The sequence below is a fragment of the Urocampus carinirostris genome, chromosome 19 (genome assembly GCF_059441175.1).
Source record: "Urocampus carinirostris isolate Australia breed hairy pipefish chromosome 19, RoL_Ucar_1.0, whole genome shotgun sequence".
Lineage (NCBI taxonomy): Eukaryota > Metazoa > Chordata > Actinopteri > Syngnathiformes > Syngnathidae > Urocampus > Urocampus carinirostris.
The window spans coordinates 15,005,533-15,031,629 of NC_142367.1; the positions used below are offsets into that span (position 1 = coordinate 15,005,533).

At 41.0% G+C, this 26,097-nt stretch overlaps 1 protein-coding gene across 1 annotated transcript in view; it reads left to right on the plus strand.

Annotated features, from left to right (window-relative positions):
- Positions 1–26,097, plus strand: part of cpped1 (calcineurin-like phosphoesterase domain containing 1) — a 39,402-nt gene that overhangs the window by 6,786 nt on the left and 6,519 nt on the right. The window contains exons 3-5 of the mRNA XM_088323605.1: positions 9,784–9,956; positions 10,997–11,128; positions 11,397–11,523. Coding sequence (XP_088179731.1) covers positions 9,784–9,956; positions 10,997–11,128; positions 11,397–11,523 — 432 coding nt within the window. The remainder of the gene's footprint in view (positions 1–9,783; positions 9,957–10,996; positions 11,129–11,396; positions 11,524–26,097) is intronic.

The following is a 26,097-nucleotide window of genomic DNA, read 5'->3' on the forward strand; positions in this document are numbered from 1 at the left end:
TTGTTATCAGCTTATTAATGAATGTTTTATTTTTGATTTTATTGTTTGTTATTACAACATCCACTACAGCCTGGTCATTCTGGAAGGGGGATTGCATCATGTGTGGTCCCTTCTCAAGGTTTCTTCATTTTCTTCTTGAAGGGGTTTTTGAGTTTTCCCTTGCCCTCATGAAGGTTCTAGATCAGGGAATGGTGTAATAATAGTCTGTAGTTTGTAATAGTCTGTGGTCTATGCAGCCCTTTAAGACTCCTTGTGATTAAAGGGTGTACAAATTAACATGACTTGACTTATTTTAACTGTGTTTTTAATAAATAAAACCTGGTAATAACATAATAATAACATTGCAACAACATAGTAATAACATACTTTGTTATATCAGAAACACTTTTCAAACTGGTAGCCCTTCACGCCCTAATCAGTAACAAAAAAGAAGTTCTTAATTTCAAAAAGTTTGGCCACGCCTGCGATAGACTAACAAGCTAGCATTTGTTTTAAAGCACCTGTAGCTTCCAAGGGCAGTATGTCAAGCGGGTGGCAATGTCTTCCAGACTGGACAAAGAGCAGCCGATGGTTTTCTGAGCTGTACTGATAACTCTCTGTAAGGTTCCCCTGGCTCCTGCCATGGTTGGTAACCATAAGCGGTACACATGAACATTAAATCCATCCCAAGAGGGAGTGTGCACAATAAAAACAAGATAAGAAATCTCAATATCGTGGCTGACAATTATGACTTTACGAGGGAAGGCTTCACATCAACTCGCAGATGCCAACTGTGTGAGTTTCAATGCGGTTTAGTCCTTTAGTCCAACCAAATGATCCTCAAGTGGACCCTAGAGCGCCATCCGAGACCTCAGGCAGCTTCGCAAAACGAAGCACCTATTTCATTTATTCCCCCCAAATTGCCAAAAGCAGTTTAGTGTCTCCAAAAACAAAACCTGTGCTTTCACTGACCCGGGCTTCATTTCATTTTTGTTTTGTCAGCATGCTCGCCGCAACAAAGATCAAACGTCAAAAAACGAGGCAAGGGTCTGATTAAACGATGCACTGTATGTATTAGTACACAAATTCTCATCCCTGCCTTGCATTGTTCTAATCAAATTAATTGATAAGTGTTTCGACGACGGGATTCTTGAGCGATGTGAAATAATTCTATGCCAAGGAAGGTTTGAGCCTGCTTTGTTACCCAGCCAGTCTGTAAACAACATTCTCCCCTCATGACAGCAGCTGATATTTATCTATGAAAAAGCGCAGCCCTCGTGGCTATTCTCCAGGAGCTTTAGTTTCTATTCGGAAGATTTCGGCTTCTGATCAGACCGGATCAGTTGTGCTTTGGTTACAATTTAGAAGCAAAGAAATAAGTTCACAGCCCGCTGCAGACATTTTAAGGTAGATTTTAACGAAGATGAATTGCACTCTGCTGTTTCAATAACATCCGCAGTTGTTATTATGCTTCTCTTTCCACTCACCACAGTCATGGAAATGGTTAAAGGATTTTTTTCGAACTGTGTGTTCAACAAACCCCAAAAATGCCTGAAGCCATCTACCACTGCAAACTACCTTGGCATGATAATGAGGGAGCAAGCGCAAGGTGCCTGTCTGGCCCTGAGCAGTGCACGCAGGAAGCCAGTGGAGAGGCGAATCCTCTCTGCATGTACTCTCGTTACTTTTAGCATGAGCTGAAAATGAGCTGAGCCATCCGTATTTGTAAAATTTTCTTCAAGTCCCAAAGCAATCTACTCTATACCTTCAGCATTATAAGATAGTTTACATGCGGTAAAAAAGCAAGACGGCTTTCTAACTGCTGCTTGTCTGACCTTTCCCTCGCAAATATATTGATGCGTTTTGGGTGTTGTCCAAGCAAAATCAACCGTCAACCAGTTTTTTTAAAAATGTTGTTTGTGACAGGATATTGGCAACTATATTTCTCTTCTGACTTATTCCCCATAATATATCTCCTTTGGCTCAGTCTGACATCTCCTCTTGACTTCTTCTCTCAATCTTAAGTCAACAGCTGCTGTTTGCTATCTCCTATCTTATTTTGACGTCTGTCATTTAATGACACAAACATACCCTTGGCGTCACGTTTCTGAGTCCCAGGGAATGAATTGAGGAAAAACAATGACAGGATTATCAAAGAAACTAAAGGGAAGGGAGATTGATGACCTTTGTCCGCCAGCTGCAATGTCATTGACCCTATTGAAAGTAGAATGTCACTCGTATAATGGAATGCAAAGAAAAATGTGAGGTTGTATTGACCACAGTCGAACATCTCTGAATTCAACATAATGGGCTGTATTTAGGATGGGGCAGTGTAGGGAATATCATCAGACATAACGTGACAACCCTACACCCCTTCAAATTCCAATAATCTTTAGTTGTATGACATATTTCGCACATAACAGTACAATTCAAAGTGCTGTGCAGTCAAATGTCAATCATAACATTCGGATTGGACCAAAAACTGCAATAATCTGTGGTCTGTGCAGCTCTTTGAGACTCCTTGTGATAAAGGGCTATATAAATAAACATCAGTTGACTCTAAATACCTGTTACATGTACAATGAATCCTCATTCATAGCGTTCCAAAAATAACCTGCAATAGTCAAAAACTGTGAAGCAGAAATGTATGTGTATAAATATATATACATACTGTACATGCATACATTTAACGTCCATGATGTAAATGATCTGACGAGTCATTTTGAAAGGGGGATTATGTTGCGAAATGAATTGATTGCAACAAGGATTGTCAAATGATGCAGGAACGGCAGTTTTTTTTATCCTGTCTGCATTACCGTGTGTTTGAGTAAATATTTTACACGGCTGGACTCACTGGAATGTCGTGAATGTAACGAGACCATGTTTGTAAAGAATCATTTAATAGGCGGAATTTTCCATCACTTTTTTGGGGAGTTATACTGGCTTACGGACGGAGGAGCTGGGAATTGAAACCTGCGATCTCTTGATCCCAAGATGTATGTATGTATGTATGTATGTATGTAATGTATGTATGGTATGTATGTATGTAATGTATGTATGTAATGTATGTATGTAATGTATGTATGTAATGTATGTATGTAATGTATGTAATGTATGTATATATAATATGTGTGTGTATGTATAGATATGTATGTTTATGTATGGATATGTGTATATGTATGTACATATATATATATATATATATATATATATATATATATATATATATATATATATATATGGCCTGCATTTATATAGCGCTTTTCAAGTCAATGAAGACCTCCCAAAGCGCTTTACAATGTGTTTCACACTTACCCATTCACACACACACACTCACACACCAATAGGGAGTCAGCCATGTAAGGCGCCTACCTGCTTATTGGGGGCATTAGGGATTCAATGTCTTGCCTTGGACACTTCGACATTTAACACGGAGGAGCAGGAAATCGAACCTGCGATCTCTTGATCCCAAGATGTTTGTATGTGTGTATGTATATAAGTGTGTATGTGTGTGTGTGTTTATATGTATGTATATATACTGCATATACGAATGTATGTATATATGTGTATGTACGTATTTATATATCCATCCATTCCATCCATTATCTGCACTGCTTATCCTCAGTAGGGACGCGGGAGCGCTGGAGCCCATTGCAGCTATCTACGGGCAGTGGGCAGGGGACAACCTGAACTGGTTGCCAGCCAGTCGCAGGGCACACAGAAACAGACAACTCACTCGCTCATTTACACCTAGGGACATTTTGGACCGGCCAATTAACTTCACATGCACCCACACAAGCACGGGGGAGAACATGCAAACTCCACACAGTAGGGTTCGATCTTATGACCTCAAAACTGTGCTGCACAAGCGCTAACCACTTCGCTGACGTGCTGCCTCTCTCTCTCTCTCTCTCTCTATCTCTCTATCTATCTATATATATATAAAATCTCATCTCCCATTAGCTGCACCGCTTATCCTCAGTAGGGTTGCGGGGGTGCTGGAGCCCATCCCAGCAATCATCGGGCAGTGATATATATATATATGGTGTGTGTGAATAAAATATATGTGCGTGTATATAATATGTGTGTGCATATAAATATGTCTGTGTGTACATATCATATGTGTGTACATATCAAATGCGTCTGTATGTGTGTATTATACGTATACAGTTTTTTTACAATTGTTTATAATTATTATAATTAAATACTGTATAACCAGAAAACGAACACTTGTTATAGGACCAAGCATTGGTTTATTAAATAAAAGTACTGTAATTGTAATCCCTTGTTAATTGTGATTAAAGGGGACCATATCCACTGCTATATGTGCAAAAATCAGAGTTTTGCAATGGATTGCATGAGTGCAGATCATTTCAGACAGAAATAATGGCAAATATGCTATCTAGATAACTGATCACAGCCGCACTAGTGCAGTTTACTTTTTTGGTGGAAAGAATTGTAAAAATCAGGGATAATAAATCATGGAATATTTTTTAACCCGCAATGTACTGTTGCCTAGTATGAAGTGCAAAGTAGCGATGGATTACAGTATACTGTACCTTTAAACATGTGTTTATTTTTTACAAATATCTACTCTCTTAAGTTATCGTTTAGCTAATGAGAACGCAGAAAACAATTCATGATTAAAATCCGTGAAGCAGCGAGACCGTAAAAAGTGAACTGCTTTATAGAATGCCCACACTCACACACACACGTAAAAAAATAATGGTGAGACACAGAGAAACAAAGTGTAGAAAACCACTTTTCTGCAGGTGTATGGGTGTTTTTTATGTTTAAACAGTATTGTTGCGACCGATATTATCTCTTATGCGAAGAAATTTACAGTGCGCTCTGGTAAAAGCTGAAATAATCTACTCCCACTCTGCCGATACAATAAGGATTTACCTTGAGTCACTGTCAATGTTGACATAATTTGAAAGTACTCTTAGCAAATATAGTCAGTTATGTACCTCCAAAAAACGGCCCTGATAAAATCCTGCTTACAGTTTCGTTGCTGCCAGTGCAAATGAACGACACAATTTGGGTGAATTTTACCATCCCATATAGGGTCCCATATTGACCCCAAGAGCCTCTTTTAAGCAAATGGTGCACTGCAGCATTACCCGGTACTCCAACCTTGCCTGTTTGCACAGTAATTGTCCGAGCTGGCGAAATGAGTTCACATCACTGTCTAGAGCTCTCTAAAAAAGATATATCGACAACATCAGCCTTGTAAATTACCTCTTGTTATGACTGTCCTACATTGATGGTTTTGCTTCCCTAGTTAGCCGGCCAACAGTCTTCATCTTTGTGACATTAACAGAGCACCATGGTACCAACGTGGTCAGGAATAATGTACTCGACCTTAAAGCTAAAGAGGTAATAAATATCTGCCCGTGTGCCATTTTCACCCCGTGGATTTTTTCTTTCAATCCATTTCAAAGTAACGAATGGATAAAGTTGAGAGGGAGGTGGTAGGTCGTTGTGGTTGGGAAGTTAGAGATGGCGAGCAGATTAAATTAGCAAAACATGCTGTGTTTAACAGCCTCCTAATGAGCACTACAAAGGATTCAAGCGGCATCTCGGGGGATGCGTAAGGCATTCTCCTCTTGATACAAGGCATGGGAAGCGTTGCTTTCTGTTTTTGTACTTGTGGGTGGAACCCGTACACGTGAAAGACAGATTACCTTGGCTCCTCTGGCATAAACAGTTACCGTAGTTGAAGCTAGAAGAGTAAGCCTAAAAAGGTCTGTGAATCTAGTTTTATACATAATGCTGTTTTTTATAAATGCTATGTTCAAGAAATAATTTGATTATTTCAAATTAAAAAAACTAAAGAGTCCATATATTCATATATATATTCATGACGTGGGAAATTCCGATCTTGAACTGAAGGTGTAATGCAATCATGCGCAACAATTACAATCCCATCAGAGGAGAATTTGAGTGCACAAGATCTGTTTTCTTTCCTTCTCCGTCAAATGCTCGCTTGCTGAACCCAAAGTAGCTGCATCAGAAATAAAAATGCCCTTGCGTACGTGAGCTGAATGTGAGTGTACCGGCTTTACTCGGTTTAAAGAAATGAACTGGTGCTTCTGCAGTGACTTTATCGTAAAAACTAACTTCACTAAAGGCGTTCCTTTTTAACATAACTGAACATCGATGTAAATCATTACTTAAGCTGCTCATGTAATGGTGAAAGGAGTTCTTAATAATATTGTCTCTACTGCGTTAGTTCTCCAAACTGGTTTGACAGCAACCCATGATTTTCTAGGCTTACCCTATGTAAGGTTCTTTAGTTGACAATAAAGACAAGTCTAAAAAAGTTAGTTGAAATCATAATGGATTTGAGATTAAGTGAAGAAATTGAGAATCATCCATTTCTTTATAGCAACGTTTATCAGCTGCTCAAGACACTCAGAATAAACTTTTGTCTTCTGAAGCGTGACCAGAACGCACTTTGATTGTTTGCGTTTCCGTGATGTTTTTTCCCCCCCAAAACCTTTAAAGCACCATGAGTGAAGATTGGAATGTTGATCTACTGTTAGATCAAACTCTTCACCTACAAGCTGAGATCCCTCTTTATTCTTACTGTCCAGTCAAGCCTTTACTGCTGATGGCACACAAATTTAATCCAGCTCACTCTCAGTTCTCACATTTTATTTTTGACGCCACTCTCGAAAGTCATACTGCGATAGCATGCCCTTGATTTCACAACATATGCTATTGACAGTCCAAGATGGACTTTTTATAGCAGCTTGTAGATGTTTACAGAATCGTAACTAATGTCTAAACTTCTGGCACATAACTATCCTGTAATAAAGATCTCATATCCTCAGATATATCCTCTGCTATATCCTCACCTTTTTCCTCGCGGTGAATTAAGGTGTCTCAAATGTAGTTTCATAAACTCTTGAATTCGGTGGACCCATAGGTATTGATGTTAGTTTGAGGCTGTAGTTGGAGCAGACGGCTAGAGGTGCAAGGAACCAGAAGGCACCGCAGCTTCTCGAAGCCCCATATGGTGCTCGGCTCTAACTAATGTTTATTCAGATAGGCTCTTCCAGGAAACCTTGAGAGCGGCTCGATGGCGCCGTCAAACTCAACTTCACTTTGACACCAATTGGAGGTGGGTTCTCTCTTTGAGGACTTATCATCAAAAACAAACTATGAAGAACCTTTGTAACACGTTCCAAGAGTCCGCTTTGGCTACTCAGTTCCTCAGAAACTTCAATACATAACAGACTCCTAAGAAGAGTAAATGGGTACGTTTACATGCAGGCGATAATTCAATTGGAAACCCAATATTGCCAGCATTCTGATTTCGGTATGTAAAGCCATGTAAACGGGCACAATAATCTGATTAAGGTCTTAGTCCTACTATGAGTTTTACTATTGCAATAGTTGAGTTAGTCCTTTAATTTTTCTATTGCTCGTGCATGTATACACATTTTGTTAATCCGTTTGCTTGTGCACAAGCACAGGTTCCCCTCATGCCAGATATTGTTATGCTCCTAAGTTGGACTGGGAGTATAGAGACAATTAAACACTCAAACACCTTATTTGTGTCGGTTGATTTCTCAGGGGCATTTCCGTTTTATTTTCTGCAAGCGTTGCGAAAATGCTACAGTTATTGGCATCCATATACAATGGTTGCAACAGATTGTATCCATTCATATATACTGTAAGTCAACCCAGCACATCTAGCAAACACCCAGGATGCAGCAATGGAGCTCACTTTTGGAGCACAGAAGAAACAAGCACGGAACTTAGTTAAATTTTGAGTGACATGAATTAAGTCATCTTTTTTTAATGTCTAAAGCTAAATGCGGAAACAACTTCTATTTGCATATTGTCATCGCTTAGCCTATGTGATTGGAATACTCGCAAACAGCATGTATAAGGGGTTATTCAAATCATATTAAGATTCATTTTGATTGCTCCAGAAATCCAATATTCTGTTTCCAATTGGATTATTGCCTGCATGTAAATGTAGTCCGTGGGGATTTAGCTATATCAGGATACAAGGTGGATAATTTCCAATAATTGCAATGTGCATCAAGAAAAAACATTATCATTCAGTACAGCAACATGTTATGCTGAGTCAAGTCAATATGCTGAATTGCCCTGTTTAAAATCCAAACGTGAGGGTTTTCACGGAGCTAGCTGGTCCAACAATTTTCTCAGCATTTCAAATGACTAACCTGAACATTCTTACGCTATCTTCCATCCTGGAATCAAGAGTGTGACAGCTTGAGCTTTCTTGCTGGAATTATAACAATGGCCTGATATTGTGATGGGTATATGTTACTATAGGAGGCTTTTAGCTAGCAACCACCTCTTATTTTGAGGAAATTGATTTAATCTGGCCAACAGTATCTCGTTATTATCATCTTGAAAAGTTCTTTCCTTTGACGTTGATTATTGTAATTCAAACCTGCAACTAGCAGTTTCATTTCTCTAACTGTGTTCCCTTTTTTCTGATTTCCTGTGATTTGCCTACATTGAGCACTTTGGCCCCGTCATTAGCAACTGTCAAGAATGTCTGTAAATAAATCATAACATGAACCACAGCAGCAGATGTACACACTCATTGCGAAAGCAGTTGTTTTATCTTTTCCTGCGCGTCACCGAAATGAGATCCCACCGCAAGTGGTCACTCGAGCTGGCGACACTTTTCCATATTTAGTGCAATCACACAGACTGTTGAATTCTGGTCCATTTTCGTTCATGTGTTTAAATGAGACATTCTTTAACCCTTATCAGGACAAATGTACAAATTCCCATTCGTCCCAGGATTTATAGACTGGATTGTTGCTAGAGAGTAAGAGGAGGGATAAGTAGACAGAGAAGAACCTCAGAAAATATCAAATGTATCTATATCATGATTCAAACCTTAATTTCTAGATTGACTAATAAATTACTGTTTTTAATCATGTAAGAGATGAAAAAGAATTAAAATAATGAAATAAATTGTATTTTCGACCAGTCATCCCTTTTTCTTTTCAGGTAATATGTGAAGTTTGGTATGAGATGTTTGTTCCAACATTCCTAAAAAGAAAATATAAATGTGTAAAAAAAAATATTTTAAGAAATATTTGGAAACCTAAACTGGGCAAACAATTTCCCCAATGTTATATATTTTTTTCAAAAAATAAGGTAAAATATCTTCAAACACAAAAACCCTACGAATAATAAGCAACATTTTCTGACAACGGGGTAATTATTGTCTTGAACCAAACAGCAATGCAATTGAATTGAACCAAATAGAATCTTTCCTCCTTCCCATCGAATACTTTTTGGATCGTTTGTCACCTAGTTTATCGAAAAACCAAGAAAACAATACATTGTTTACCTGTCGTGGTGAAGCAACCTGCTACAATTCCAACATTAAGTGCTTTTAAATAAAATGAGAGTCGTTTTGTTAATTTTATGATATGGGGGTTTGTTGCAACATACCTGAAAAGAAAAGAAAATGTGAAAAAATGTAAATCAACTGCTTACATTGTGGGGAAAAGCACATACTTTGTGAAGACCAAAAAAGTGAAAGTGTGTACTGCACTCTACTCCGAAAACCCATTATAGACTTCTACCCCCGCAAACGGTCCTTACATATTGAAGGTAATGCATAGAGATTGGGTTTCATGGGCTAATGTCACTAGCTCACAAAACAGCCCTGATCTTATTCCAAGGTTTACTTTCCCTCAAATGGATTAAGTTAGTGTGCTTTCAAACAAATAGGCTAAGGATACATTGGATGAATCATAAATTGGGTTTCAAGTTTGCCTTGTTATGGATTTGCAGGACACCCTTTGAAACCGGCTCAGGAGAAAGACCTTAAGAAGGCACTGCAGAGAACGGACCCTTCGATACCTCTCGTGTTTGTCAGTGGCAATCACGATATTGGGAACACACCCACACCCACAACAGTGAGGGAGTACTGCAGCTCGTGGGGGGACGACTACTTTAGCTTCTGGGTAAGCCATACCTGGTTGTTTTCTTTTCCTAATCGGTGCTATTTTTTGTCCCGTATAAGGTTAATGAAGGTTTAATTTAGATCTGACACTTCCCGGAAATGGTTAATTGCGCTTGCGCCGGAAAGTAATGAGTTGTCTGCACTTTTACCTCTCCATTGACTGTCGAGCTATCAAAATGCAGATTAGCTGACGTCACGGACATGACATTTGAATGTTTACCAATTTGTTCCTCCATTACCGATCGTAGAATTGAACTAATGGTTTTGAGGAAATTAGAATAGTCGGTTTCAGGAAAAAAAAACGATTTTGGTTTGTGTCGCGCTGCTAAATGTCCAATTGTTTTGAAACTTGAGGATATCATATACTTTAATCACTTCCTACTTCACGCTTCATACTTTTGCGGGTCCAGTTCATCGAGGGTTGAAAAATATTCTGCAAGCATTATCCTTAATCGCATAATGCTGCGGGAGGGGACGAGCAGAGCACACGTTTACCAGGGCTTTCAGCTATTTTTTTTGTATTCCCTCTGTATTCCCTATTCCCTCCTAAAATAAACTACACTTGTGGCAGACGCAATCCATTATCCCCTATCCTATTTTGTTGCAAGCAGGGACCTGCAAAAGGCGCCTTTGTCAAAAAGCGTGCTGTTCTGGCCAGTGTAAAATGAAATGCTTGGTGGACTTTTGCTGAGAATGCATTTTTTTCGTTTTGTATTGCTGAAGCGTGCCATTGTGGCCCCATAATGAACTGCATTGTTTAATAGCAATCAATTATCCCTCATCGACTGTTCCTGAGGACAAGGGCAGGGAGAGCAAATTTGTGTCATTTTTTTTTAAATCTGTTTTTACCTCAAATGAACAGCACCAGCGCGGCCGCAATCCATTATACCCGGTTGACTATTGCCGCAAATTGGGGCCGGCAGAGCGCATGTGTTAAAGTGAGTGTGGTGTGGTGGGGGTGCTAGTTTGCGTATTTTCACATACCATACGAACGAGATATTACAGTAATGGACTGAACAATGTTGCTTTTTTTCCCCTCAGGTTGGTGGAGTTCTCTTCTTGGTTCTGAACTCCCAATTGTTCTTCGATGCTTCTGCCTGCCCAGAGTTGAAAGAGGCTCAGGACACATGGCTGGATGAACAGCTGAGCAAAGTGTCCTCATCATCAGCTTCTGTAAATTGTGCCGCTTTATTTGCTAAGACAGGGGTCACCAACATGGCAGAGGTTTTAATGTCTGAGCCCATTTTAATTGTACTTTTAATAATCACAACTTGGTAGTAACACAATAATAACATGATGTTATTTTAGTAACACATATCTAGCTATTTTTGCTAATCAGTGACAAAAAAGTAGCTTTGAGCTTCAAAAAGGTTGGTGACCACTGCACCAAGATACAATTCAAGGCCCAATACTCAAGTTTTTTCATTTCGCCTTTGTTCAGACACCCAAACACATCGTGGTGTTTCAACACATTCCACTCTACATCACAGAGCCCGATGAGGAAGACAACTACTTTAACCTCCAGAAGGACGTCAGACGAAACCTGATGGACCGATTTAAGAGAGCGGGTAGGAAATCTGTTGTTTTGAGCAGGGTTCTTAAATTGGATTGTGAGGTTAAATTGTCCAGGCCGACTTCAGGAAACTTAATAGAGAATGATTTTTATCGTTTTGTTCTTTGCCTACCAGGTTCTTGACAAAATTAAGGAAGTCTTAATACAAACTGCTTTATCATCCAGTACAGACACGGCCCGACTTACGATCGAGATAGGTTCCAGACGATCGTTCGTAGAGTTTAATTTGTTCCTAAGTTGCTTAAGTGCTGTATTTTGTATCTTTAAGGTTTATAAAAGTATGTTTAAGGCTTGTATAAGTAACCTTTATTGTTTTGTACTAAAGAATAAACATTTCATAAAATAATGCTCTATAAATATAAATAAAGTTAAGTGTAACTCACTTTTGGAAGATGTGGTTCGAGAGGTGTTCCTCTGTGCTAAAAAGTGGCCGAAAATAGCATTCCGACCATTTTCTCAACCGCATCAAGCTTTCTTATTCCATTTTCATTTCAAATGAAACCGGTCGCCTCTCCTTTACACTTTACACCAGCCATATTGAATGGATGCACGCGATATTAAACAATAAAAATGTCAAAGTTCTAAGTGCGCTGGAGATTCAGTAGCACTGTATGTCTACATACTAACTAGAAAGAAAAAGCAGATTTTTTTACTTCCGGGTGGATGCTGGATGACCACTCACAGCGCCACCTCACACCGGTAGTAGCGGAAAGAAGCACTACAGTAATGCCCTGTACTTAAAAAAAGGTGCACACAATAAAAAAATCTATCTTACAGCAATGTCCTGATATTTTTCCCACATCCCGGTAAAAATGTTCGGATCTAGTCGAACGGTCGTAAGTAGGTGAGCGTCTGTACTATAAAATGTAATACTTTTAGACTTCTCTAAATTGATTCAAAATGTCTTCATACCTTGTAGCGTCTTAGCGTTGTCAGCAAATCTAAAGCACACCAGAGATTTTTTTTTTTCTTTTCTTTTTTTTTCAACTAAAACCTCAAGAGAGGATTATTTCACGCGTGCAGGACTGCCAGAATTAATTTAAATAACGGCTTCCTAAAAGTCTTTTTCAATATCCATTATTATGTACTTATAACTGTCTGTAATGCCTCCGTAACACTCAAGGACAGTAAAGTCTTTCCTCGACACAGGAACACGCGCTCGCTCATCACACCGATAGGATGATTTTACACAGTTGATTGACAGGGCCTCTTATAGACACACACACGCCTTCTTTCTAATCATCCATCAAGGTGACTGTTAAGCAAGAGTCTTAATCAAATCTTACATCCATTTTGTTGGCATGTATTTAACAATGCTGGCCCGTTTCGGTCTGGCGAGTGTTTCCACGTTCGAGATTCCACCTTCAGACAAACAGTAGGTAATGGTTAAAAAGGCAAAACTTCGTTTATATGCAAAAACACATATTTATGGGTGGCGCCGCTCCTCGTAGAGCATGTTGAACACATCTTTTGTCATGCACGCTGGTCCTGACAAGTCTTATTTGCTCGTATTTCATGTGCGGCATATGCTGGGGGACATGTTATACTTCACATGGTACATAAAGTGATAAATATTGATGACATTAATGCTACAGTGCTGACTTTTAAAACCATATACAATATGTCTTGCTTAGGCCTGTCTTAGTTATTGAATGTGTGTACTCATACAATGTCGAGAGATTGGAATAATAGCCTTGTTTAATCTTTGTGCAAATAAAATACAGTGGATCCTTAGGATATGATGTTAATCCGTTCTGAGGTGAAGATAATAGGGTGCAATTGATAGAAACCTATATTATTTTGCTTATCCATTCCAAATCCAGGGTACCCAAGGTAAAAGCATGAAAATTGTATATACATATTGAACATTCATGACAAAATATTTTATACTAAATTCTACATGTCATATAGGTGCATATAATTCAATATAATCAAAAATAAATGTTCATGTTAAGAAAAAAATACTTTTTATTTACCTTACTTCTGACATGACTTGAGCTGGTACAGTGGAATTAGTGGGTGGATGCAGAGGGGAGATGAGATGTTTGATCAAAATTAAAACTGATTTGAAAACTTCCACTTGCGTGGATTGTCATGCCCTAGAAGACTTAGTTACTCTATTCGCCTTCTTATTTTTGATGTGCAATGGCCAACGGCCATCTAACTTTACAAAGCACATTATCTTCTGAACTGAATGAAGAGAGAGATGTTGTGAGATGTGTTAATCATATAGAATGTTTGTATTTTCATGATATCATATAGATAGATAGATAGATACCTTATTCATCCCTGTAAGGAAGTTCACATTTCCAGCATCATCCTCATGTTAAAAAATAAAATAAGAGATATCGAATACAAAAATACTCAATATAACATGTAGAATCAAAATCATTCAAATATATTACCAAAAATAGACACTGTAATACAAACAAAGCAAAATATGTGAATGCTAATATCACAAAACAATTGCAAACCAGCTTTTGATATAATGTCTACCAACAGCGTCCAGGCATCTTTGAAGCATAATTCGTTATACACACGAACACCGCAAAGTTTGAATTTTACAAGTTCATGGGCACGCCAATTAATTTTTGGAGTCTGTCATAATCACCTCTCTTCCTCCCGAGTCTTCACGAATAAGATATGTAAATTTGGGTTTGCAGCGGTCTTGGTCCCTTAAATATATTAAATTGGTGTAGCTCTAGTTCTTGCTGGCCGGGTCAGGCTGGATTTATTTCTAATTTAACATAACGTGAAAATATCATAAGCCAGGGGTGTCAAACTCGTTTTAACTCGGGGGCCACACGATAGAACAAACATTCTGTCGGGGGCCGGACTATTAGAATAAAGAGAAGGAAAAAGAGAGATAAAGAAATAAGAGAAAGAGGGAGGGCGGGACAAAGAAAGAAAAAGAGAGCGGGAGAAACAGAAGATATAAAGTCGTGAGAGAGGGAGAGAAGAAAGGGAGAGGAAGAAAGAAATCCAAAGAGAAATAGAAAGACAGAAGGAGAGAAAAGAGAAAAGAGTGCAATGTGTAGGAAGAGAGAAAGAGAAAAGGAAAAAAGGAAGTTAGAGCAAAAGAGGTTAAAAGACACAGAGAGAGAAAGAGACAGAGCGACAAAGGAAGAGAAAAGGAGAGACAGAGAGTGAAAGAGACAGAGTGGGAGAAAAGGGGTGGAAAAGAAAGAGAGAGAGAGAGAAATAAATACAAGTACAGTGTCTTTGTTCAAGGCACCTGGCTTTGGCAACATCAAGTGGACATATCTCAACCTGCAGCTCGTTTTTCTCTTGCGCTTCTCTCAGTGTTGTCTCGCGGGCCAGATTCAATCCCTTAGCGGGCCTGATCTGGCTCGCGGGCCGCCTGTTTGACACCTGTGTCATAAGCCTTCACGTTGGGGTTTACTGTAGTATTTTACATAAAAATACCAAGAAAATCGTACATGTTCTGATTCTGCGGAAAACAAACCACAAAATGTTTCATTTACATTCATTTACAATGGTTGAGTTTCTCGAAAGTTTGTCAAACAACAAATACCTAAACTTCCTAGTTTTTTCAAGTTGTGAAGCTAAGATTGTTATTTTTCAGGTTGAAGAAATACTCGAATAATAGTCTCTTTTATCTTCTGGACTTAGTTGAAAGCCACACTTTGTTGTAGCCAAATCATATCTCCTTCGGATATGACGGTAGTTAACCTCCCCTCTCACCCGTGTGTTAGGTTTTACACGCATCACGTCCGGTTCCGTGTCTTTTCTCACTACTGCGCCCTTTGATCTGAAGCCTCCAGATGCACTCTTGTACTGAAGTGATCAGCGCTGTCGTTGCGTGAAAGGGCAACATCATTAACCTCACATGCACGGGCACACGCACACTGAGCCACTCAGGAGGATTCAAGAACAATCCATAACATCAGATCGTGCATGATTGCAACTTTGTGACTAGCCTGCTCATTATGATTGAGTAGTAATAACTTATCAATTGATCAACCATTGTTTGCATAATCACTCCATAGTACCGCGAGACATACATTGGATAAGAGGACAATTATATAGCAAATATTTCAAGTCAAGTCATGTTTATTTGTATAGCTCTTAATTACAAGGAGTCTCAAAGGGCTATACAGACCACGGATGATTGCAAACCACAGACTATTATTACACCATCCCCTGATCTAAAATCTTCATGAGGGCAGGCAAAAACTCAAAAACCTCAGCATGAGGAAAATGAAGAAACCTTGAGAAGGGACCGCACATGATGCAATCCCCCTTACAGAATGACCAGGCTGCAGTGGATTTTGTAATAACAAACAATACAATCAAAAATAAAACCTAAGTTAATAAGCTATGATATAAACAGAGCTGGGCAACACGGCGGCGCAGTGGTTAGCGCGTGTACGGCACAGTTCTAAGATCTTGGGAACCTCTTGTGTGGGTTCAAATCCAGCTACCGGACTTACGGTGCGGAGTTTTGTATGTTCTCCCCGTGCTTGCGTGGGATTCCTCCGGGCACTCCGGTTTCCTCCCACATTCCAAAGACATGCATTTTAGGTGGATTGGCCGGCCCAAATTGTCCCTAGGTGTGAATGAGCGAGCGAGTTTTCTGTCCCTGTGTGCCCTGCGATTGGCTGGCTTCTCAACCAGTTGCGAGTGTCCCCTGCCCACTGCCCGATGATTGCTGGGATGGGCTCCAGCACCCCCGCGACCCTACTGAGGATAAACGGTGCAGCTAATTAGATGAGATGAGATGAACAGAGCTTCGCCTGCGCCTGGCTGGCAACCAGTTCAGGGTGTCCCCTGCCCACTGCTCGAAGATAGCTGGGATGGGCTCCAGCATCCCCGTGACCCTACTGAGGATAAGCGGTGAAAGTAATGGATGGATGGATAAACAGAGCTAACCATTAAAACACTGCTTTTAAGACACTGATCATGTCAAGGATATCTCACGCCAATTAAATAGCATTACCTAGGAAATCACTATGACCCATCACTGGTGAGCTATTTTCAGAACCAGTCCGCAGGCAATTCAGGTGCTCTTAAGGGACTCAAAAATCTCAGGATGAGGAACATGAAGAAACCTTGAGAAGGGATCTCACATGAGGTAATCCTCCTTCTAGGATGACCAGGCTGCAATGGATGTTGCAATAACAAATAATACACAGATATCATTAACATGAAATATAGGTAATTTATAAGATATAGAACAGAAGAATGTTTTGAGCCTAGATTTAAACAGTTCCACTGAGATTGAAGATTGAATCTCAGGGGGCAGAGCATTCCACAACACCGGGGCCCGAATGGAGAACGCTCTCGAACCTGCGGTTTTCTTCTTGGCTCTTGGGATCACCAATAGACCAGCATTTTCAGAGCAAAGGCTCCGGACCGAAACATAGGGGGGAATTAATTCTGAAAGATATGAGCGAGCAGGTCCATGCATGATTTTGTATACTACCAACAGAACCATAAAATCACATCTTAAGCTAACAGGGAACCAATGCAGGTTAGCTAAAATTAGGGTAATGTAATCAAACTTTCTTGTCTTGGTCAAAAGCCTTGCTGCAGCATTTTGTACTAGCTGCAGGCTTTTGATGCTAGATTTTGCGAGACCAGAGAGTAGTACATCACAGTAATCGAGACGGGAGGTAACAAAGGCGTGACTTATAATCTCCACATCGTACTCAGACAGCATAGGGCGAATTTTAGCAATGTTATGAAGATGGAAAAAAGCTGTTCCAGTAATATTCTTAACGTGTGTTTGGAAGGACAGATCGGGGTCAAATATGACACCTAAATTTTTACTGAGTCACTCTGGGTGATATTACATTTGTCAATGTTCAGAGCCGTTTTTGAGAACGAGTCACGGCATTTACATGGACCAATAATTTACATTTCAGTCTTTTCGGACTTAAGGCGCAAGAAATTGAGTGACATCCATCTTTTTATCTCAGTGAGACAGGCCTCCAAATTTCCACAGTTTAGTGGGTCAGATCCCTCCATCAGAAGATATAGTTGAGAGTCATCTGAGTAGCAATGGTAATTTCCTGTAAACTAAATATGTATTTTTCAATTCTCACTGATTTATTTCATAATAAAAGTCTCATCTCATCTCATTAGCTGCACCGCTTATCCTCAGTAGGGTCGCGGGGGTGCTGGAGCCATCCCAGCAATCATCGGGCAGTGGGCAGGGGACACCCTGAACTGGTTGCCAGCCAATCGCAGGGCACACAGGGACAGACAACTCACTTGCTCATTCACACCTAGGGACAATTTGGACCGGCCAATCCACCTGAAATGCATGTCTTTGGAATATGGGAGGAAATCGGAGTGCCCGGAGGAAACCCACGCAAGCACGGGGAGAACATACAAACTCCGCACAGGAAGTCCGGTAGCTGGATTTGAACCCACACCGGAGGTTCCCAAGACCTTAGAACTGTGCCGCACACGCTCTAACCACTGCTCCGCCGTGCTGCCCCATAATAAAAGTATTTCCTCAATTTCCACGGTTACTCTGTTCCATAACCACCAATATTAAGTGAATTTTTAATACATGTCAACACAATCTGTTTATTTGTGCGCAGTTCTCCTTATTTGTGATATTTTTATGGCACAAACATTCTGAGACTGATGAGAAATGCAAACTCCTGTTAACTCGCAGAGAAAAAGCTTCATTCATGTATGCTAATTTTTACGACATATCCCGAGTGAAATTCCCTAAGTTGTACCCATCCCTTTATAGTGTATATCTATGCTTCTGGTGAACCATGTATACTGATAATAATAATAATACATTGTATTTCGAAGCGCCTTTCAGGACACCCAAGGTCACTGTACATATAATATCACACAACAATAAAGCAAGAGTAAAACAAGCAAGGGATAAATAGCAAATAAAACACAAAAGAGTTAAAAAGGGGAGTGTGTGCATAAGGTCAAGAATAGGCAAGTCTGAAGAGGTGAGTTTTGTGTCCGGATTTAAAGGTGGAAAGCGTCGCAGAATTTCGGATGTCAAGCGGCAATGAGTTCCAGAGCTGGGGGGCAGAACGGCTGAAAGCTCTGCTCTCCATGGAGTTGGCAGGCAGGGGGTATAGTGAGATGGAGGGAGGAAGATGATCTGAGGGTGCGGGATGGCGTGGCAGATGAAGGAGGTCGAAGAGGTAGGGCAAGGTTATGAAGGGCCATGTAGGTGTAGAGTAGGATTTTGTAATTGATTCTATGCTAGATTGGGAGCCAGTGGAGTTGCTGAAATACAGGGGTGATGTGATGTCGGGAGAGGGTTTTGGTGATGAGCTCACCTGGAAGTAAACAATGGAGCGCACATTTGGAACAACAACAAACAAGCACGGTACTCTGTTGATTTCTGTGAGAGACATGAATGAAAAAGTTCAAAAGTGAGAAGTTAAATGCAGAAACAATGTCTATTTGTGTCATGACGTCACTTGCGCTTGCCCCCCTGATCGGATTGCTTGCAAATGCCACGTTTTTGTTTTTCTCTCGTCATAAAAATTATTCGTTCAGATTGCTCCAGTTAGCGCCCAGGAAACGGAAGACAGTTCTCTGATTGGTTTAAGCGTGAAGGCTCTTGAACAGTAACACTATATTTCCGATGGAACCTACTTATAGGAAAAAAAACAGTCTAGTAAAGAGTATGCTAAAGTCAACCGTATGTATCCGTACAAAACAAATATCTATTCAGCATAGCTGTATCTCATCTTTTGTGTTCACGAGCGCATTCTATCACAACTGCGCGACGGGCATATTTCCCTTTACCGGATGAATTTGTGCGCGAGTATCTATATTTTATCTCGGCACCGCGCGTCGGAAAAAGCCACCGCACCAATTAGTCTTCGTCTTGCTCGTCAGAGTGAGCGTTCGCACCGCGGGACTGTTGACTGCATTCCAGCTCATATTAATGATGCGCCGTTTCTGCTTTATGACCCCCTGTTGGGTTGCTAGGGCATCACACTTTTCCTTTTTTTTTTTAATTGCGCCAGCACTTACTCCAAGTTGCGACAGATATTTGTTTGTTATTAAATTCGAGTCTCCTCTTGCAGCACGTTTTCTTTGTCAACCTTGAACCAAGCCTAATGTATCAGACACTGAAGGTATATTCGGCGTGGAAATAAACCCAAAGATAGTTTTAAGTCGTTCCCGAGGGCGTGCTCGGAGTGCTTCATCGCCGTCATACTTGTAATCATCGTAAATAAACTCCCCACGGTTTTACCGTGGTTACACTAAACTTCACAGTGTGCAGTTTAGCCAACATTTTTGTTACCGCAAGCAGACCAGCGCAAAGTTTACCGCCATATTTGTCGAGTAAGTTTGATACGCTTCTCTTTAATGAATGCTGAAAAACCCCGTGGCTGGGGACCGGTGCGTCCTGTTCAAGAGGCAATTGGAGTTGCGGATACCTCACTAGTGCTCTCAGCTTCGCCTCTCACCATACAGGGGAGCAGATAGAGGACTGTAATTAGATTTATATGCCCTGCGCTACTCCACCTTCACATCTTCCTCTGAGAGTTTCTACCTCTCCTCTAGAATATTTATATCATATAAGCAAGGATAAAATGGTTTATATAGAAATTATATTTTCTATTCTATTGTATTTCTGGATAACCAAAATATTTTATTATACAGGCACAGACAAAGTGGTTTATAAACAGAATCATTGATAGTGTGTTCTTCTGTTTCATACAAATAAAGCATAATCGCTAGAATATTTCACCATACAGAAAAATTGGTTTATATACACAGGTTTTTGAAGTCCTTGAATACGCCTGAATTTGAATGTGTGAATTTTGGGTGACGTGCTTGTAAATGCTTGGAATGGTCGCCATGTTTCTCAACAAACCTGCTTAAAAATGACCCCAACACTTGGTGGCTTTGCTTAGCTATTGCATTTCTTCCCTCGTGATTAACGAAAGCTGGAATTAGTTTGTATGGCTTTTGCCTATGAAGCGTTATCGCCCCCTACAGGTTGCTTCACCTGAACAGGGAACTATGAAATGTGTACAGAAAATCCCCTACTTACAACCATTCGACTTGCATAAAACGATAGATACGAACATTTTTTGGGGACATTTCTGTAAGTTAGATTTCGTATTGTGTGCACCTTTTCCCCAGTATAGGACATTACTATTGTGTTTCTTTCCAACACTACCGGCCTGTGGTGGCGCTGTGAGAGGTTACCCAGCATCCACTCAAAGAAGAAATCAGGCTTCTACGTCCTGATTTGTGTGTAAACATAACTACGTCAAAGAGCTTTGACCTTTTAATTGTTTTATATCTCGTGCATCCATTCAATATGGTTGGTGTAAAGAAGAGGCGAGCCTTTTCTTTTGAAATGAAAGTGGAATAAGAAAGCTTGATGCGGTTGAGAAAATGGTTGGAACACTTTTTTTCCCTAGGAGGACCTCTTAAAGCGCATCTTCCAAAAGTAAGTTAAACTCAACTTTATTTATCTCTATAGAGCATATTATTTTATGAAATGTTTATTTTTTTAGTACCAAACAATACAAGTTACTTACTGTGTAGCGACATCGTAGAGCCTGTCAAGAGCTTTGTATATCTGGGGTCCATGGTGACAGACAATGGGGACCTAAAACCAGAGATTCTCCGCAGAAGAGCCCTGGCAGCATCTGCTCTGCAGTCTCTCTGGAAACCACTCTGGCGGCACCAGACCATCGCACGCAAGACGAAGCTCCGCATTTACAACCTCGCCGTACTCCCTATCCTGCTTTATGGCTCAGAAACATGGCCCCTGAACGACACCCTGGCCACAAGAATCGATGGTTTTGATAGCAGGGCTCTCAGAACCATCGAGAACATCAGGTGGCCCCAGCGAGTCTCCAATAAAGAGCTCAGAGCCCGCACGTGCCAGCCCCAAGCATCTTCCTTGGTCGCACAACGCCGCACCCGCTGGTTTGGCCATGTCCTTCGTCTACCACCAGACCATCCGACACGAGCCATTCTCCAGTTTGACCCAAAGGCCGCAGGCTGGAGACGACCACGAGGGAAACCCCGCACTCGATGGCTCGACGTCGTTGCGGGCGACCTCCAACAACACGGAGTTGCCGTAGAGGATGCAGAACAGCTGGCACAAGACCGCCAGCATTGGAAAAACCTGGTTCATCTGGTCGGCTCAACGCACAGGGACGGGACCCCCCGACCTTCGCTGGAGCAATAAGTAAGTAAGTAAGTACTGTGTACAAGCCTTAAACATACTTGTACAAACCTTACACAAAATATAGCACTGAAGCAACATACGAACAAATTCACCTTACGAATGATCGTCTGGAACCTCGTTCGTAAGTAGGGCAAGGATTATGTATCATTTAAGGACATTTATTAGGAAACAACAAAAAAAATGAAGGAAGCGTTCCTAAATTAGTAATTGTAATGGGAAGAATTTCCTGTAACTGAAAATATAAGATACACATTACCGTAATTTTACCCAACACACAGAGATTTGTCTCACAAATATTTATAGACATACTGTTTAGATCCAGGAATATCATTTCTTGCTTGATACGCACATTAAAAATAACTTATATCCAAAGATAGATGATTAACACTGGATTTTCTCAGTTAATGGTACTGGAGAAATTCAAAAATTTGCTTCGAAAGTTCTTAAAAAGTTCTTGAATTTGGCCATGAAAAGGATATACTAATCCTGTATACAGAAGTACTGACGATGTGTTATAGGTAAAATACTAAAATGAAAACGGAATAGTTAGAATATTTTCATCACGGATGAATCTGTTTATATGAAGAAGAACTCTTCTGTTCACTGAATAGCTAAATATTTTATCGCACGAGCATTAACAATCTGGTCTATATACATAAAGACTGCAGAGCGTCTTCTTCATTTTCATGTAAGGTAAAAAAATGTGATTAAATGCATCGTTGGAATAATTCATCATATGAGCACGGACAGCATGTTTTATTTCATGATAATAAAAAACTGATTGGAATTGCCAACGTAGCTCTCGGCTATATAGCGGTATATACATTAGCCAATTAGTGGGCAAGATAATGCCTGTTTGGTTGTGCCGAGCCTGTTTCTTTCCCTCCGTGGCTCGCTCTCTCCTCGTTATCAGCGAGGATCTTCCATTTTTCCCGAAGGGATGGCACATTTGTCACCCAGCAGGGATTTGATAAGAGGCCACGGCTAAGCCTTTAACCCCGTTGTTTTAATGATGAGCTTGAAGAATGCCGTTTTTCCCATTCTTTTGCTATCAAGTATCTCAGAGAGTATCTGCCGTGTCCTTGTGCTTCAAGCAAGAATCGAGATTAGCCATGATAAAGTCTGTAAACCAATCATTTCAAAGGCTGTCCCGTTACCTCACAGCGTAAATTTGAAAATGTGTCAAAGTAGAAAAGGAATCCTGTTATCATGACATGTGTAAAGAGACATGATTACGAGTTTTGATGTAATATTTCAAGTGCAAACTCTTATTTAAAAAAAAAAAAAAGGTTTATTATCCATCCGCTTATCCGGGGTCGGGTCGCGGGGGCAGCAGCCTTGACAGGGAAGCCCAGACCTCCCTATCCCCAGCCACTTCATCTAGCTCATCTGAGGGATCCCGAGGCATTCCCAGGCCAGCCTAGAGACATAGTCTCTCCAGCGTGTCCTGGGTCATCACCAGGGCCTCCTGCCAGTGGCACGTGCCAGGAACACCTCCCAGGAGGCATCCTTATAGGATGCCTGAGCCACCTCAACTGGCTCCTGTCAATGAGGAGGAGCAGTGGCTCTACATAGAGTTTCTCCCGGATGACTGAGCTTCCCATCAATAAGGGAGAGCCCAGACACCCTGCGGAGGAAACCCATTTCAGCCACTTGCATCCGGAATCGCGTTCTTTCGATCATAACTCAAAGTTTATGACCATAGGTGAGGGTAGGAACGTAGATCGACCGGTAGATCGAGAGCTTTGCCTTTCAGCTCAGCTCCCTCTCTACCACGACGGTCCGGTACAGGGTCCGCCTGACGGCAGACGCTGCACCAACCCGTCTGTCGATCTCTCGTTATGTCTCCTCCATGATCTGCTACCTTATCGTGGTGGAGGAGTTTGTGTGTCCCAATGATCCTAGGAGCTATGCTGTCGGGGGCTTTAAGCTTTACATGGCAAACGGGTTAAAGGTGAGGGGCCAGAAAAAACGCAAATCAGAAGACCCCCTATGACGACTCAAAACTTTGGTCCACAATTTCCCTCGCCCGGACACAGGTTAGAGGGGCCCCCATCTGGAGCCGGGCCTGGACGTGGGGTCCACTGGCAAGCGCCTGGTGGCCGGGCCTTTGCTCACGGGGTACGGCCGGGCACAGCCCAAAGGGACGATGTGGGTCCCTCTTCCCATGGGCTCACCACCTGTGGGAGGGGCCAAAGGGATCTGGTGCGTAGCGAGCTGGGTAGCAGGCAAAGGAGGGGTCCTTGGCACGCCAATCCCCGTAAACTGGCTTTTGGGACATGGAAAGAAAGGTTTACCAAATTAAAAAAATTCATTTGGTTCAAAATGTTTGGACGGGATTAGAACCGGCCTCTTCTAATTCAAATGTAACTCTTAAATTCTACCATCAACTTCACGTTTCAGCAAACATTCATATTATTGATTTTTAAAATGACCAATTAATCGTATTTAAGTGATTTTTTTGCTAAGCCCAGTTTCATACTAGAAGAAATTACTTTGGTTGACTATTTGTATGCTAACATTTTGGGGAACAAACTCTACATACTAGTTTTAAATCAATCTACTTAAAAACAGAAACATTGAAGTCTATAAGTAAACCCTTGCTACTGCACTCTGGGTGGAAAAATATTCTGTGATCCATTATCCCCGATCCCATATTGCTGTGAGTGGAGACTGTCAGAAGGTACTTTGGTCGGGAAGCACTAGATGCGATTCATTATCCCCAGTCGACAATTGCTCTAAGCAGGGGCTGGCAGAGCGCTTTTTCACCCCAATTCAGCCTGCTGAAGCGTGCCATCGTGGCCCACCTAAAACATTGCATTCCTGTAGCCACGATTCATTATCACCGATGGCATATTGCCTCAAGCTGCGAACGGCAAAGGGCAATTTTGTTGGCTTTTTTTTTGCTGTTACTGTATCTCCGTTTAAAATGAACTGCACTCATGTGGCCTTGATCCATTATCCCCAATGCACTGTTTGGGCCGTGATGCATTATTTCCTGTTCTTTTTCTCTAATATGAACAGGACCCTTGCGGCCACGATCCATTATTTCTGTTCGGCTATTGCTGCAAGCGAAGGCTGGCAGAGCGCATGCATATGCAGATTCAACCGTGATAAACGAGAGATCTCGGTATTTCATACAGATTTCATTTTTATTTTTCACAAGCTATTTTTGTGTGTGTTCGTTGTGTTTAGCCGCAGGACCTCGGTACAGTAGGAAATGAATGCTGCTGATGATTAATGGACGTTTGCGATTTATGTAAAATGAATCCACACGCTCCCTTAGTTTGCTCACCTCTGTCATGCAAATGACTGTCACGTTTCAGATTTGTTATCATTTTGAGAACAACGACTACACAAATTGGCTTTGCATGGCAAAGGAGGAAGGTGAACATCTTCTTAAAGTTGCCTTGTTTGGTTGTGCACAATTAACAATTTCCATCACGGGAAGCCGGCGAATCAGTGGCCAAGAGATGAAAGGGAGATGAAATGAATAGCCGGCGTGGAAGAAAGGGTCTTCTGCAGCCGACATAATTGGATGCATCAACGTCGGCTTTTCCATATTCATTTAATCTCTATCATTTGCTAGTCAGCGGGGACAGCACCATGTTTCCGGTTATTAAACAGTCTCAACGATTGTGTAATACTCGGTTGCAATAAAGCTCGTACACAACATGGGGGGGGACACATTTTCGTACTTTAAAATGTACTTTGCTCTCACTCCTCACCCTTCCGAGAATTGAATTTGACTGCATCGGCATCGTGTATGTTTTCATTACCCTGGACATTTTTTGTCTCCTTTTCTGAATGCACAAACCGCTTTCTCCTTTCCCGTGTACCCGCGTGGGAGTCTTTATCATAAAAGAAAAGCACCAAAGAAACTGGCCTGTTTTGTGGTTTACAGGTAAATGGGATTCCCACAGAGACGAGGAATTATTAGCATAGCATGTGTATGGCTATTATGGGTTAGCTATGTACTTAACAAGAAAAGTGTTCTGGACAAGTAGGAACCCAGGGTTGCATACCTTTTTCTCTGGCATTCAATTATTATTTTTTTCTGGCGCTTTTTTTGCAAGAAAGTCTATAAGAGAAGTAAGAACTCACGGTTGTATGGCTCTTTTCCTAATGTTTAACTGTTTTTCTTTCACATTATCATCTATAAATGAGAGCGTTCTTTCTCCCTGATGTAGCACGGCTGACTACGGGAGCGATTCCAACGTTTAAAGGTTCCAAATCCCAAAGGGCCGCCCACACCGACTGCACCGCCAGGCTCTTTGATAACAATGCGCAGAAACGACTTACGACGGGAAATGACTCGTTTCATATTTTGTGTTTGGCAAACCCGGGTTATTTTCACAGGAGGGGGCTTGATGTCATTAACCTGGAGGCAGA